The following is a 12,094-nucleotide window of genomic DNA, read 5'->3' as shown; positions in this document are numbered from 1 at the left end:
CCCTCTATGCATATCTGCCTCTGTGTCCAAATTTCTCCTTTTAATGAGGATACCAGTCATATTAGATTAGAGCCCACCCTAATGACCTCATGTGACCTTGATGACCTCTCTGAAGACTCTATTTCCAGAAAAAGTCACATTTTGAGGTGCTAGAGGTTAGGACTTCATTGACTTCTGGGGCCACAATTCTACCCAGAGCACACAGCTATTAAGCAAACAGGCTGGCTCTGATTAACCAGCACTCCATAAACCTGACCTCCTCTCTCCAAGTGCGAGGGCCTGGAGAGGAACAGAGCCCTAGAAGCAGCAAGGATGCAGGAGACAGCATGCATCTCGTGAGCAGGCACAATTCTGATTTGTTTTAGAAACTGCCCCACATCTGCTGAGGGATCGTCTGTGATCACATGTACACTAATGTCCCAGAAGAAATGCAGGATTCAGTCAGCCACAGCCTGTCCTCAGACAGCCTCTGTGCAGTGGCTCAGCCCAGATGCAAGGTGACCGGTGCAGAGGCAGGTCCGCTGTAATCACCCCAGAAAAAGGCATCACATCAAAGACTGTTATGGGAGAGGCTCAAAGTAAGTGCACTATGAAAACACAGAGCAGCATGTCTTTTATTCCAACTCAAGGTTCCTGAAGGAGAGAACAGGCTTTGCTGTGGGCACAATTTCAACAGAAAGGATTACAAGACATAAAGACAGAAGGTAAAGAGAACCAACACCTACCGAGAGCTCTATATGAGAATCTGTGCTGGGGGCTCTTGTGGAAGCCACCACTCTCAACCTTTAAAATAACCCTGTGCAATAGGTATTATTACTCCCAATTTGCAGGTGACAAGCTGAAGCTTGGGACATTTCAGGGAGGGAGACAAGGCCAGAATCCTAACCCCAACTCAGCTGGAAACCCAAGGGTCTGAAACAGAACAGCATTCAGGAGCATGGCTCTCAGGAGGTAAAAAACTACCAAGTGAACAAAACCGATTCATCTTATCATTTCTGACACTAAAACAAGCACAGAAGTATAGTCCAGCATGCAAAATCAAAGGAATTTTATTTCAAAAATATCAAAATTACCAAGTAGAAAATAAAATAGCTTACAAGTGGAAGAAAAATTCAGAAAAATATAATAAAATATACGATGTCTACAAAGAGAAGTCATCATGCAGTCAGACAGGGCAGCTCTGCATATGTGGGTGTGTTTGTGTACGTGTGTTCTCATGTGTACATTTTTTCCTTTAAGCCATTAAAACCTTCGGAAAATTTTATGACAACAATGTGCCATGCACATAAAAGATGGACGGGTTAAAGTTACTGTTTTCTTAGGCTCTGTCTGGCATTTGACAGCCATGCACCAGTGCCCTATCTGGAAAGATTTAGGACCTCTGCTGTAAAATTATTTATTAGTTGTTATTTATACTACGTGCTCACTGGCAGACCACCCAGTGCTGTAACAACAAAAGCAGTCACGCTGCATCTCTCCAAAACAAGCAAAAGACCACAGGGGCCGACGATGGGTGTCACCACTGAAAGATGTGGCTTCCGGCAGGGAAGTATGTTCTGTGTTTTGAAGGTGCTGCCATCCTAACAGAGCCTGGGCTCAGCACGAGGGCTCTGGCTCTGGCTCTGCCTAGGCCGTCCCTTTCAGGGCCTCAGTTCTGTCATCTGTAAAAGAAAGGGTTGTCCCAAAGCCTCACAGATCCATTCCCCTCTGAACCCTGGATTTTTAGAAGACTGGAATCTGCTAGCAGTTGTACACTAACCCCTGAATGTGATCTGGGACTAATTTCAGGGCCTGGGAGCCTCAGGATCCAACAGGCTGCCAGCATCTTTCTGACCTCCCAGTTTGGCTCTTGGGTAGGCTAACAAGGCATATTCAAACATTCTTAAAGGCCTCAAAAGAAAAGCACATTGTACAATGCTTAATTTTATTAAATATGTCAAAGCTGTGGTTCCACTAGACCATCCAAGAAGAGAATGAGTTTTTCTTTTTCTGAAATGTAGAGAGTAACTATAGAATGCCATGTTTCTAATACTTATGCTGATTTAAATAAATATGTATAAAAATAAACTAACAAAGTAAGCTTCTCCTCCACTACCTGCCCCCCCCAAAAAAAACACCTGTGGGAATTTATAGTTATTTTCCTTGAGCAATTTGGCTAAAAATTTAATCAACCTAATACAGATACACAAGTATATTCTCCTTTAGCGTACAGGATTATTCCACATTAATCCTGACACTTCTGGTGACCAATATCTCTCTCCCAGAATCTCATCATGAGATAACTAATTCATTCAGGAAACACTGGTAGTAGAGTTAAGTCTCCTATTTTTCCAAGGGTGAAGTTACTTGTGTAACCAAGGTCCTCTAGGTCTACTGACTGGACTGAAACTTCTGAGTTCGTCCTGCTCTCCCTCCACTAAAACAGGATGCTCTGCAGGCTGGTAGGAGGGTGCACAAAGGGATGTTGGTCCTATGCCCTTTCTGAAGCTTTGCTCATATTGAGTGATGCCCAAACCTGGCTGCATCCCAATCCTTTCTGGGGACCAAGCGCTCCCCAGGCCTGATGAATCTGTCTACAGTTCTACACTTTTCTCAAAGTCCCCCACCCCAGGAATTCAAGTTTAGAAACTACTGCACATTCATATGAAATATCCAAGAACTCACGAGCATCAATTTTACCAACTTCTAGAGGTGACAAGAGCACTTTCATCAAGAATGAGACTCTCACAAACAGAAACAACATGAACAGATACTTTTTCTTAGGAAAAAGCAAAAGCATAATATAGTTTGGTGTTCCAGAAAAATCACAATATTGCCTAAAACTAAGAGACAATAGTAAAAGCAATTTAAAAGATAATGAATTTAAAATCAGAAAGTTATTTTAATAAAAACATTCAAATAATAATGTTTGAATAATTAAATGAGTATTTTAATGAAAGTTTTTCCTTTAAATTTTAATAATCTGAATCTCCAAACATACTAAAAAGCAAAGATAATAGTTAATCCCCAAAGCATCACCCATTCTCCACAATTATCCAGATTTTGCCACACTTGCTTCATTAAATCCTTTTATTTTTGCTGAAGTGCTTTAAAGTAAACGTCAGAAAGCATCCCTGTATTCTCTTTTTTAATTACTTTACTGTTGTTCAATTACAGTTGTCTGCACTTTCTCCCCACCCCTCCCCTCCCGTGTATTCTTTAATATGCATCTCTACAGAGGCATTCAACAAATTTTGACATCCTTTCTTGATTTTAAAAAAAAAAACACTCAAACTAGTAATAAAAGGAAGCTTCACACCATAATAAAGCTATATATGAAAAACACACAGCTAACCTCATACTCAATGGTGAAAGACTGAAAACTTTACCCCTAAAAGCAGGGAAAAGACAAAGACGTCATTCACCACTTCTATTCAATATAATATTGAGTTGGCCAAAAAGTTCATGTTTTTTTCTGTAAGATGGCTCTAGTAGTTCTTAGTTGTCTTTAACTTCCTTTGAAACAATTTTGTGAGATTGTATTGTGACAGCTGTCATATCAGTGTGCATTTTTTTAAAAAGTTATCAAAATTGGTGAATTTCAGTGTAGCCATTTTAATATTGAAGATGGAAGAAAATACACAACATTTTCACTGTATTATTATACTTTATTATTTCAAGAAAGGTAAAACTGCAACTGAAATGCAAAAAAAGATTTGTGTGGTGTATGGAGAAGGTGCTGTGACTAATGAAACATGTCAAAAGTGGTTTGCAAAGTATCATGCTAGAGATTTCTTGCTGGATGATGCTCCATGGTCAGGCAGACCGGTTGAAGTTGATAGAAAAATACCATACTGACTTTTTGGCCAACCCAATATTGGAAGTCCTAGACAGATAAATTACTTGAGAAAAAAATAACAAAAAGTAGCCAAATTGGAAAGAAAAAGGCAAAATTATATCTGCAAATAATAACCTCATATGTGAAAACTCTAAAAAAATTTAACTGTTATTGCTAATAAACAAGTACCATTGCAGGGTGCAAAATCAACATGTAAAAATTAGTTTAATTTCTGCACACCAACAATGAAAAATCCAAAAGAAAAGTTTAAAAAACTATCCCAGTTATAACAGCTTCCAAAAGAATAAAATGCTTAGGAATAAATTTAACCATGGCAGCAAAAGACTTCTACACTAAAAACTAAAAAATTTTCTGAAAGAAACTAAAGATGACACAAACAAATAGAAAGATATCGCATGTTTGTGGATTAAAAGACCTACTATTAATAAGAAAGCAATGCTAGTCAAAGCAATCTACATATTTAAAGCAATCCCTATCAAAATCTCTGGCATTTTTTGCAGAAATAGAAAAACCCATTCTGATATTCATATGGAATCTTAAGGGACACCAAAAAAGACAGACAAGTTGGAAGGCTCACAATTCCTGATTTCAAAACTTACAACAAAGCTGCAGGAGTCAAAACAGTGGTATTGGCATAAGAACAGATATAGAGAGCAATTGACTAGAACAGAAAGCTCAGAACTAAACCATCACATAAATAATATAATGTGGGGGTTTTTTTGTTTTAAAGGGTGTCAAGACCATTGGCATAGTCTTTTCAATGAACAGTGCTGGAAAAACTGTATATCCATGTGCAAAAGAATGAAGTTGGAGCCTTACTATATACCATACATAAAAATTAACTCAAAATAAAATAGAGACCTGAATGTAAGAACAAAAGCGACAAAACTCTTAGAAGGAAACATAAGGGGAAAGCTTTATAACACTGGATTTGGCAATGATTTCTTGGTTATGACACCAAAAACACATGCAACAAAAGAGAAATGAAAATGGATTAACAGACTTCATCAAAATTGAAACTTTTGTGCATCAAACTATTATGTACCATGGAGAGAGTCAAGAAACAACCTACAAAATGGGACAAAATATTTGCAAATCAAGTATCTCTGATAAGTGACTTATATCCAAAATATATAAAGAATTCCTATAACCCAACAACAATTAAAAAAACACTTTAAAAATTAGTAAAGAACTGAAATAGATTTTGTGCAAAGGAGATATACAAATGTCCAAAAGCACATGAAAAGGTAATCAACATCACCACTAATTCAAGAAATGCAAATGTAACCTGTAATGAAAAAACATTCAGGACTTCTGGCCAAGATAGAGATATAGACAGACACACTGTGCCTCCTCGCACAACCAAAATAAGGGCAACAAAAATTTAGAAACAAAAAACAACCAGAACTGACAGAAAATTGAACTGTACAGAAGTCCAACAACCAAGGAGTTAAAGAAGAAACATTCATCCAGACCAGTAGGCGGGGTGGAGTCAGGCGGCGGGGTGGAGTCAGGCGGCGGGGTGGAGTCAGGCAGCCAGGTGGAGAGGACTCTCCGCAAAGCGGCAGCTGGTGAATCCAGGTGCACAAGGCAGCAGCGGGTGGACTCAGCGAGACAGTGGATTGTGGAGGGGCTTGGCAGACGAGGCAGCTGGCAGACCAGGCGGTCCCACATTTGTAAGCAGGTGAACCAGGTGAAACTGGGGAGCAAGACAGACCATGCAACCCAGGGTCCCAGCACTGGGAAAATAACGCCTCAAAACACTGATTGAAAATACCTGTGGGGTTGAGGTGCAGGGAGAGACTCACAGACTCACAAAAAAGTTTGTTGGAGAGACCCACAGGGTCCTAGAATATACACAAGCCCACCCTCATGGGAATCAGCACCAGAAGGGCCCAGTTTGGTGGGGGAAGCAGGAGAAGTGACTGAAATCTGTCAGAGAGCAGAACAAGTGCCATTGTTTCCTCTCAGACCCCTCCCCCACATACAGCATCACAACCCAGCAACTGGGTTTCCTGGCCCTGGTGAACACCTAAGGATCCACCCCACACTACCTAACAGGCACAACAAGACAAAAAAAAAAAAAGGCCCAAATGAAAGAACAGGTCAAAGCTCCAAAAATAATATAATAAGTGACAAAGAGATAGCCAACCTATTAGATGCACAGTTCAAAGCACTGGTGATCAGGATGCTCACATAGTTGGTTGAATTTGGTCACAAATTAGATGAAAAAATGAAGGCTACACTAAGTGAAATAAAGGAAAATGTACAGGGAACCAATAGTGATGGGAAGGAAACTGGGACTCAAATCAATGGAGTGGACCAGAATGAAGAAAGAAATATCCACTCAGAAAAGAATGAAGAAACAAGAATTCAAAAAAAGTGAAGAGATCCTTAGGAACCTCCAGGACATCTTTAAACTTTCCAGCATCTGAATTATAGGGGTACCAGAAGGAGAAGAGGAAGAGCAACAAGTGGAAAAGTTATTTGAACAAATAATAAAGGAGAACTTCCCCAATCTGGCAAAGGAAATAGACTTTCAGGTAGTCCAGGAAGCTCAGAGAGTCCCAAAGAAGTTGGACCCAAGGAGAAACACACCAAGGCATATCATCATTACATTACCCAAGGAGAGAATCTTAAAAGCAGCAAGACAAAATGAAAGAGTTACCTACAAAGGAGTTCCCATCAGACTGTCAGCTGATTTCTCAAAAGAGATCTTGCAGGCAAGAAGGGGCTGGAAAGAAGTATTCCAAGTCATGAAAGGCAAGGGCCTACATCCAAGATTGCTCTATCCAGCAAAGCTTTCATTTAGAATGGAAGGGCAGATAAAGTGCTTCTCAGATAAGGTCAAGTGAAAGGAGTTCACCATCACCAAGCCCTTATTATATGAAATGTTAAAGGGATTTATCCAAGAAAAAGAAGATAAAAAACATGTACAGTAAAAGGACAGCAAACTCACAATAATTAACAACCACACCTAAAACAAAAACAAAAAGAAACTAAGCAAACAACTAGAACAGGAACAGAACCACAGAAATGGAGGTCACATGGAGGGTTAGCCACAGGGGAGTGGGAGGAGGAGAGAGGGGGAAAAGGTACAGAGAATAAGTATCATAGATGGTAGGTAGAAAATAGACAGGGGGAGGGCAAGAATAGTATGGGAAATGTAGAAGGTAAGGAACTTATAAGTATGACACATGGACATGAACTAAAGGTGGGTAATATGGGTGGGAGAGGTTGTGCAGGGTAGAGAGGACTGAAGGGGAGAAAATTGAACAACTGTAATAGCATAATCAATAAACTATATTGAAAAAGAAAACATTCACAACCATTAGATGGTTATTATCAAAAACAGTTTTTTAAATAACAGGTAGTGGTGAGAAGATAGAGAAACTGGAACCTTTATTCACTGCTAGTGGAAGTGTAAAATGTTGCAGCCTCTGAGGAAAATTGTACAGTCATTTCTTAAAAAGTTAAGCACAGAATTACCATATGCTTCAGTGATTCTATTTCTGGGTATATACACAAACAATATTGAAAAGAAACACAGATTCTTGCACACCAATGTACATATCAGCATTGTTCATAATAGGCAAAAGGTAGAAACAACCTAATGTCCATCAACAGATGAATAGAGAAACAAACTGTAGTATGTCCATAAAATAGCATATTATTCAGCCTTAAAAACAAATGAAATTTTGGTACATGTAACAACATGAATGAACCTTGACAACATTATGCTAAGTGAAATAACGAAGATTTTAAAAGACAAATATTGTATGGTTTCATTTATATAATACCTAGAATAGGCAAATTTAATTGACAGAAAATATAATAGAGATTATCAGGGGCTGGGAGTGAGGAGGAGATAACGGAGTTAGCATTCAATGGGTACAGAGTTTCTGTTTAGGATATGAAAACATTCTGGAAATGGATAGTGGTAATAGTTACACATATTGTGAATGTACTTACTGTCACTAAACTGTACATTTAAAAACTGGATAAAATAGTAAATTTTATGTTAAATTTTATCACCTTAGAAAACAAAAACATTGGGCTGGGATGGGAATAAAAGACCGAAAACTGTACTTGAACAACAATTAAAATTTTAAAAAGAAAGAAAATTCAAAATCACCGCAAAAAAACCTCCAAAAATGGGTATTTTCTTAATCTAGTGATATATTTTTAAGCATCTTAGAATATGTGGCCTCAAAACTTAACCAATTCTTCTAAACATTTTTAGATTCTCCTACCCTCTCTCCCATTCCAGAGTCTTATTCTAATTGACCAACTTCTATTTAGAACAAAAAACCATTTTCTTTTCTTAGAGCTTATCATTTCTACAATCATCAATATTAGGAGTCAGCAAAACAGGGCCCTTGGGTCAAATTTGGCTCACAAATCAAATCAAGTATTACTGAAAGAAGCAGAAAGTTATTTTGAAGCCCACAGTAAATAAGAAATTGGTCAGGTCAGGGAAGGGGAGGTTCCATATCTGAAGAGTTGATTGTGGGAGAAAACACTAACTACCTAACCCAATGTATATATTCCCCTTCTTCCCCAGCAACAGAATCTCCAGTATTTAGAACAATGGGCCAGCCAGAAAGCCTTGTATGATACCTCTGCGAGGTCTCCATAAAGGGGGTACATGATGTGGGAAGGTAGAGAGACTACTCCTTCCTGCTGCCTAGAAAGTGAATGCAATGACTGGAGGTTAAACAGTCACCATGGATCACAAGGCAAAGCACTAGAAACAGCAAGGCAGAAAGAGCCTGGCCCCTGACGTTGTAAGCTGCCCTATCATCCCTGGACTTCTTTAAGTGAAGGGGAAAATAATTTATCTTCTGTAAGCCACTGTTATTTTAGGTTTTCTGACACATGCAGTCAAACTTTATCCCAAATATCGGGTTAGTCAGAAAGCCTGTTTAGATTTTTTTGTAAAATAAAAGACATATTTTTCATTTTCAGCAATAACTTTATGGATTTCAATATTTTGGTAGAACATTCACTGTTATTAATTAATGTCTCAGTTTGATTGCTGTCAACTCCAACTGATCTACTCAACCATGGAGCGTTTTCCAGCGAGAAATCTCTAGCAGGAAACTTCACAAACCACTTCTGACACGTTCAATCAGTCACAGTACCTTCTCCATACACTGCACAAATCTTTTTTGGCATTTCAGCAGCATTTTACCTTTCATGATATAAGGCATAATATTCTGAAAACGTTGCATATTTTCTTCCATCTTCAATATTAAAATGGCTACATCAATTTTGATAAGTTTTCTAATGCATGCTGATATGACAGCTGTCACTATACAAGCTGACAAAATTGTTTCAAATGAAGTTAAAGACAACTAAGTTCTAGCCATCTAAGTGTACAACTAAGTGTAAGCCATCTTACAAAAACCCAAACGGATTTTTTGGCCACCCCAATACTACAGTGGTGTAAAGAAATAAATTATAAAGTTTATCTAAAAACACACAATTCTGAATGAGATTTTTTAAGACAAATACATGGCCATTTTAGAGACAGCTAAGGGGGAAGAGACAGGTGGCCATTTGGTCAGGGCCTTACGGTAGCAATGGGTAATAAAACAGTCATATTCTATCTTATATTATGAAAGTCTGCTCCAATATGTAAACATATGCTTGCATATTTATAGAAACTCTCAGAAAAGATACATAAGAAATCTGAAACAGTAGTTGGCTTTGCTAAAGGGTACTAAAGGACTATATGAAATTTTTAACCGTGAACTTGTATTTCCTTTAAAATGTTTTTCTGGCTAAAATAAACATAATAAATTAATGGTCAAATGCTGCAAACTTGAGCCTAAAATTCCTGTAATGGTTTGAAATAATATTGATGAAAGATTTCAGGAAGTCATTTGTATTTTAATATGGATTAGTTTAGTCAGATTGCTTTCTTTTAATAGACTAAAATAATTGTTCACTTACGCATTCAAATGTTTGACAATGGTACACATCCAATTTAAGAAAAAATTTGAAAACATGTTTATTGAGAGCCTAATACATGCCATTGTTCTAGTGACTGAGAATACAACAGAACTGGTCTTCAGACAACTAACACACAATTTTCAAATGGCAAAAGGGAGTTCTGAAGTTGGGAAGCAGGAGAAGTAATCTTGAAGCCTGGGACACAAGGGGCAGGCAGGATTGGGGATCTTTGGCCAACCACGGGACACTGAACTCTTGAGAGATGGGAACATGCAGAGCCAGCAAGCAGAAGAGATGCAAGGACCAAAGCAAGGAGCTGGGAGAAATTTTCCTGGGTCTTATATCTGACCTCTCATTAGCCACCACACTGACCTTTCACCTCTTTTCAAGGCTGGTCATTCCAACCCCACTCAGCCTGTCCACTGTGTCACAGAGTGAGAAGGGAAAAAATTAGAAGGGAGAGGGAAGGGTGCTCCAGCCACCGCAGTGGACCTTTTTCAAGGACAGGCCAGTTCTCTGGCAAAAATGCATACAACTTAGCAACTAAGCTAGACAAGTGCTGATCACAGCACCCAAAATTTATTAGTCCCCAAATTGAAAGCAATTCACCATCCAGCTAACTGACTGATCAATTTAGTTGAAATGGCCAAACTCATTCATACATGCAACAAACTGTTATTTTCAAACAAAAATCTGTATTTCCTTCAAATACCCAGAGACACTTCATTTTAATGTGTGCCACACAGCATTGGCAGACAGAATTAAATCTATCTTTACTGCCTCTAATTTTCCTTCTCTGTGTTCAGAGAATAAAACACTGATGCTGACAAGATTGTTGCTAAAGTAATTTTCTGTATCTATGGGAAAAATAATCTTTACATGCAAAAAAAATCTGCCAAACTTAAAAATAAAGAAAAATTATTAATCCCAGAAGAGACGAGAAAGGTAAAAAGAGTTTCAATATTAAGTCACCCCAAGCTCACAGCAGAAAACTCTTCAAGATAATGTTGGTTTTTAAGCACAGGGAATGCCGCCACTTCTGAGATTACAGCTTTGGTTGAAACTAAAAACTCAACTAGGAATACCCAGAGATATAGTGATGATGACATACACAGCTCAAAAAGAAGCCCCAAGTTTGAGAATGTGGCAAAGGGGTTGGGGGCTGCAGATGCTATTTGGCTCTGTGCAAACTCCTGAGACCACAGGTGGAAACTGTGAAGTAATAGAAGCAATTTGGTATTTAAATCTGTGAGGAGAGGAATACACAGAATGAAATGGAACAAACATCAGGAAAAATTGAGATTTTTTTGTGGTGTTATTCCCTAAGTGGAAGCACTCTGCCTATGAAAACAGCTGTGAGAAATCCTGACTTTTACACTCTTTCATTACCACAGCCAGTCAGATTTTCCTTCACGCATGCAATTTCCATCACCTCAAAAGAGAACAGTCACTCTCTAAAGAGGCAAAGTCCCTTAAAGTGTTTTGTTGGGTTTTATTTTATTACAAATAAACATTTTCATTTTAAAACAACTTATATGAAGTTGAGACCTAATAAGTTCATTTTCACTCATTCTTTACCTCACTCTTCCCAGGAGGGTCCAAACTGTTGCCATAACTGAAGACCTCCTCCGGCAGCCCTCACGCATGGTCATGGCCTCAGTATGAAGGCTGGAACCCACATTTCCCACCTATGCATGAGTTCGTCTTTCCATCAAGCTCACTTCTGATGGGAAATAAAGGTAATCCAGGGCTACTCAATGTTTCTCTACACCCTGTCCTACTAAACAAACACTCCATTTAGCCAGGTTCCACATTTCTAGAAACCCCAGTCCTTAACATGGCCAACAAACTGGGAGCAAAAGAATTCTGAGCACCCAAGACACTGAAGTTGTCCCAGAGGCCTTATTTATTAGTTCTACTTCATGCCCTTTATTCCTTTATATATTGGGTTGGCTAAAAAGTCCATTTAGTTTTTCCCATAAAATATAAGACACACTTTTCATTTTCACCAATAACATTATTGATTTGGATATTGTGAGTATGTCAGCTACCTCCAGCTATTGGCTTCTAGTGGGTAGAGACCAGGGGTGCTGCTAAACATCTTGCAATGCATAAGACAGACCTCTAGAGAAGAATTATTTGGCCAAAATGTCAATAGTACCAAGAAATTTCAAAAACCACTTTTGACACATTTTTAAAATATATTTTATTATGCTATTACAGTTGTCCCATTCCCCCCTTTCATTCCCCTCCACCCTTGCACACCATCTCCCACACACATTCCCCCCTTTACTTTAT

At 38.5% G+C, this 12,094-nt stretch overlaps 1 protein-coding gene across 1 annotated transcript in view; it reads right to left on the bottom strand.

The window, feature by feature from the left end:
• SAXO1 (stabilizer of axonemal microtubules 1) overlaps positions 1–11,448 on the bottom strand; it is a 91,753-nt gene extending 80,305 nt beyond the window's left edge. The window contains exon 1 of the mRNA XM_036020110.1: positions 11,375–11,448. Within this exon, the coding sequence (XP_035876003.1) occupies positions 11,375–11,448 (74 nt within the window). The remainder of the gene's footprint in view (positions 1–11,374) is intronic.
• Between the last annotated feature and the right edge of the window lie 646 nt (positions 11,449–12,094).

The sequence above is a fragment of the Phyllostomus discolor genome, chromosome 3 (genome assembly GCF_004126475.2).
Source record: "Phyllostomus discolor isolate MPI-MPIP mPhyDis1 chromosome 3, mPhyDis1.pri.v3, whole genome shotgun sequence".
Lineage (NCBI taxonomy): Eukaryota > Metazoa > Chordata > Mammalia > Chiroptera > Phyllostomidae > Phyllostomus > Phyllostomus discolor.
The sequence above is the reverse complement of the archived record's forward strand: the minus strand, read 5'-3'. Positions and strand labels throughout refer to the sequence as shown.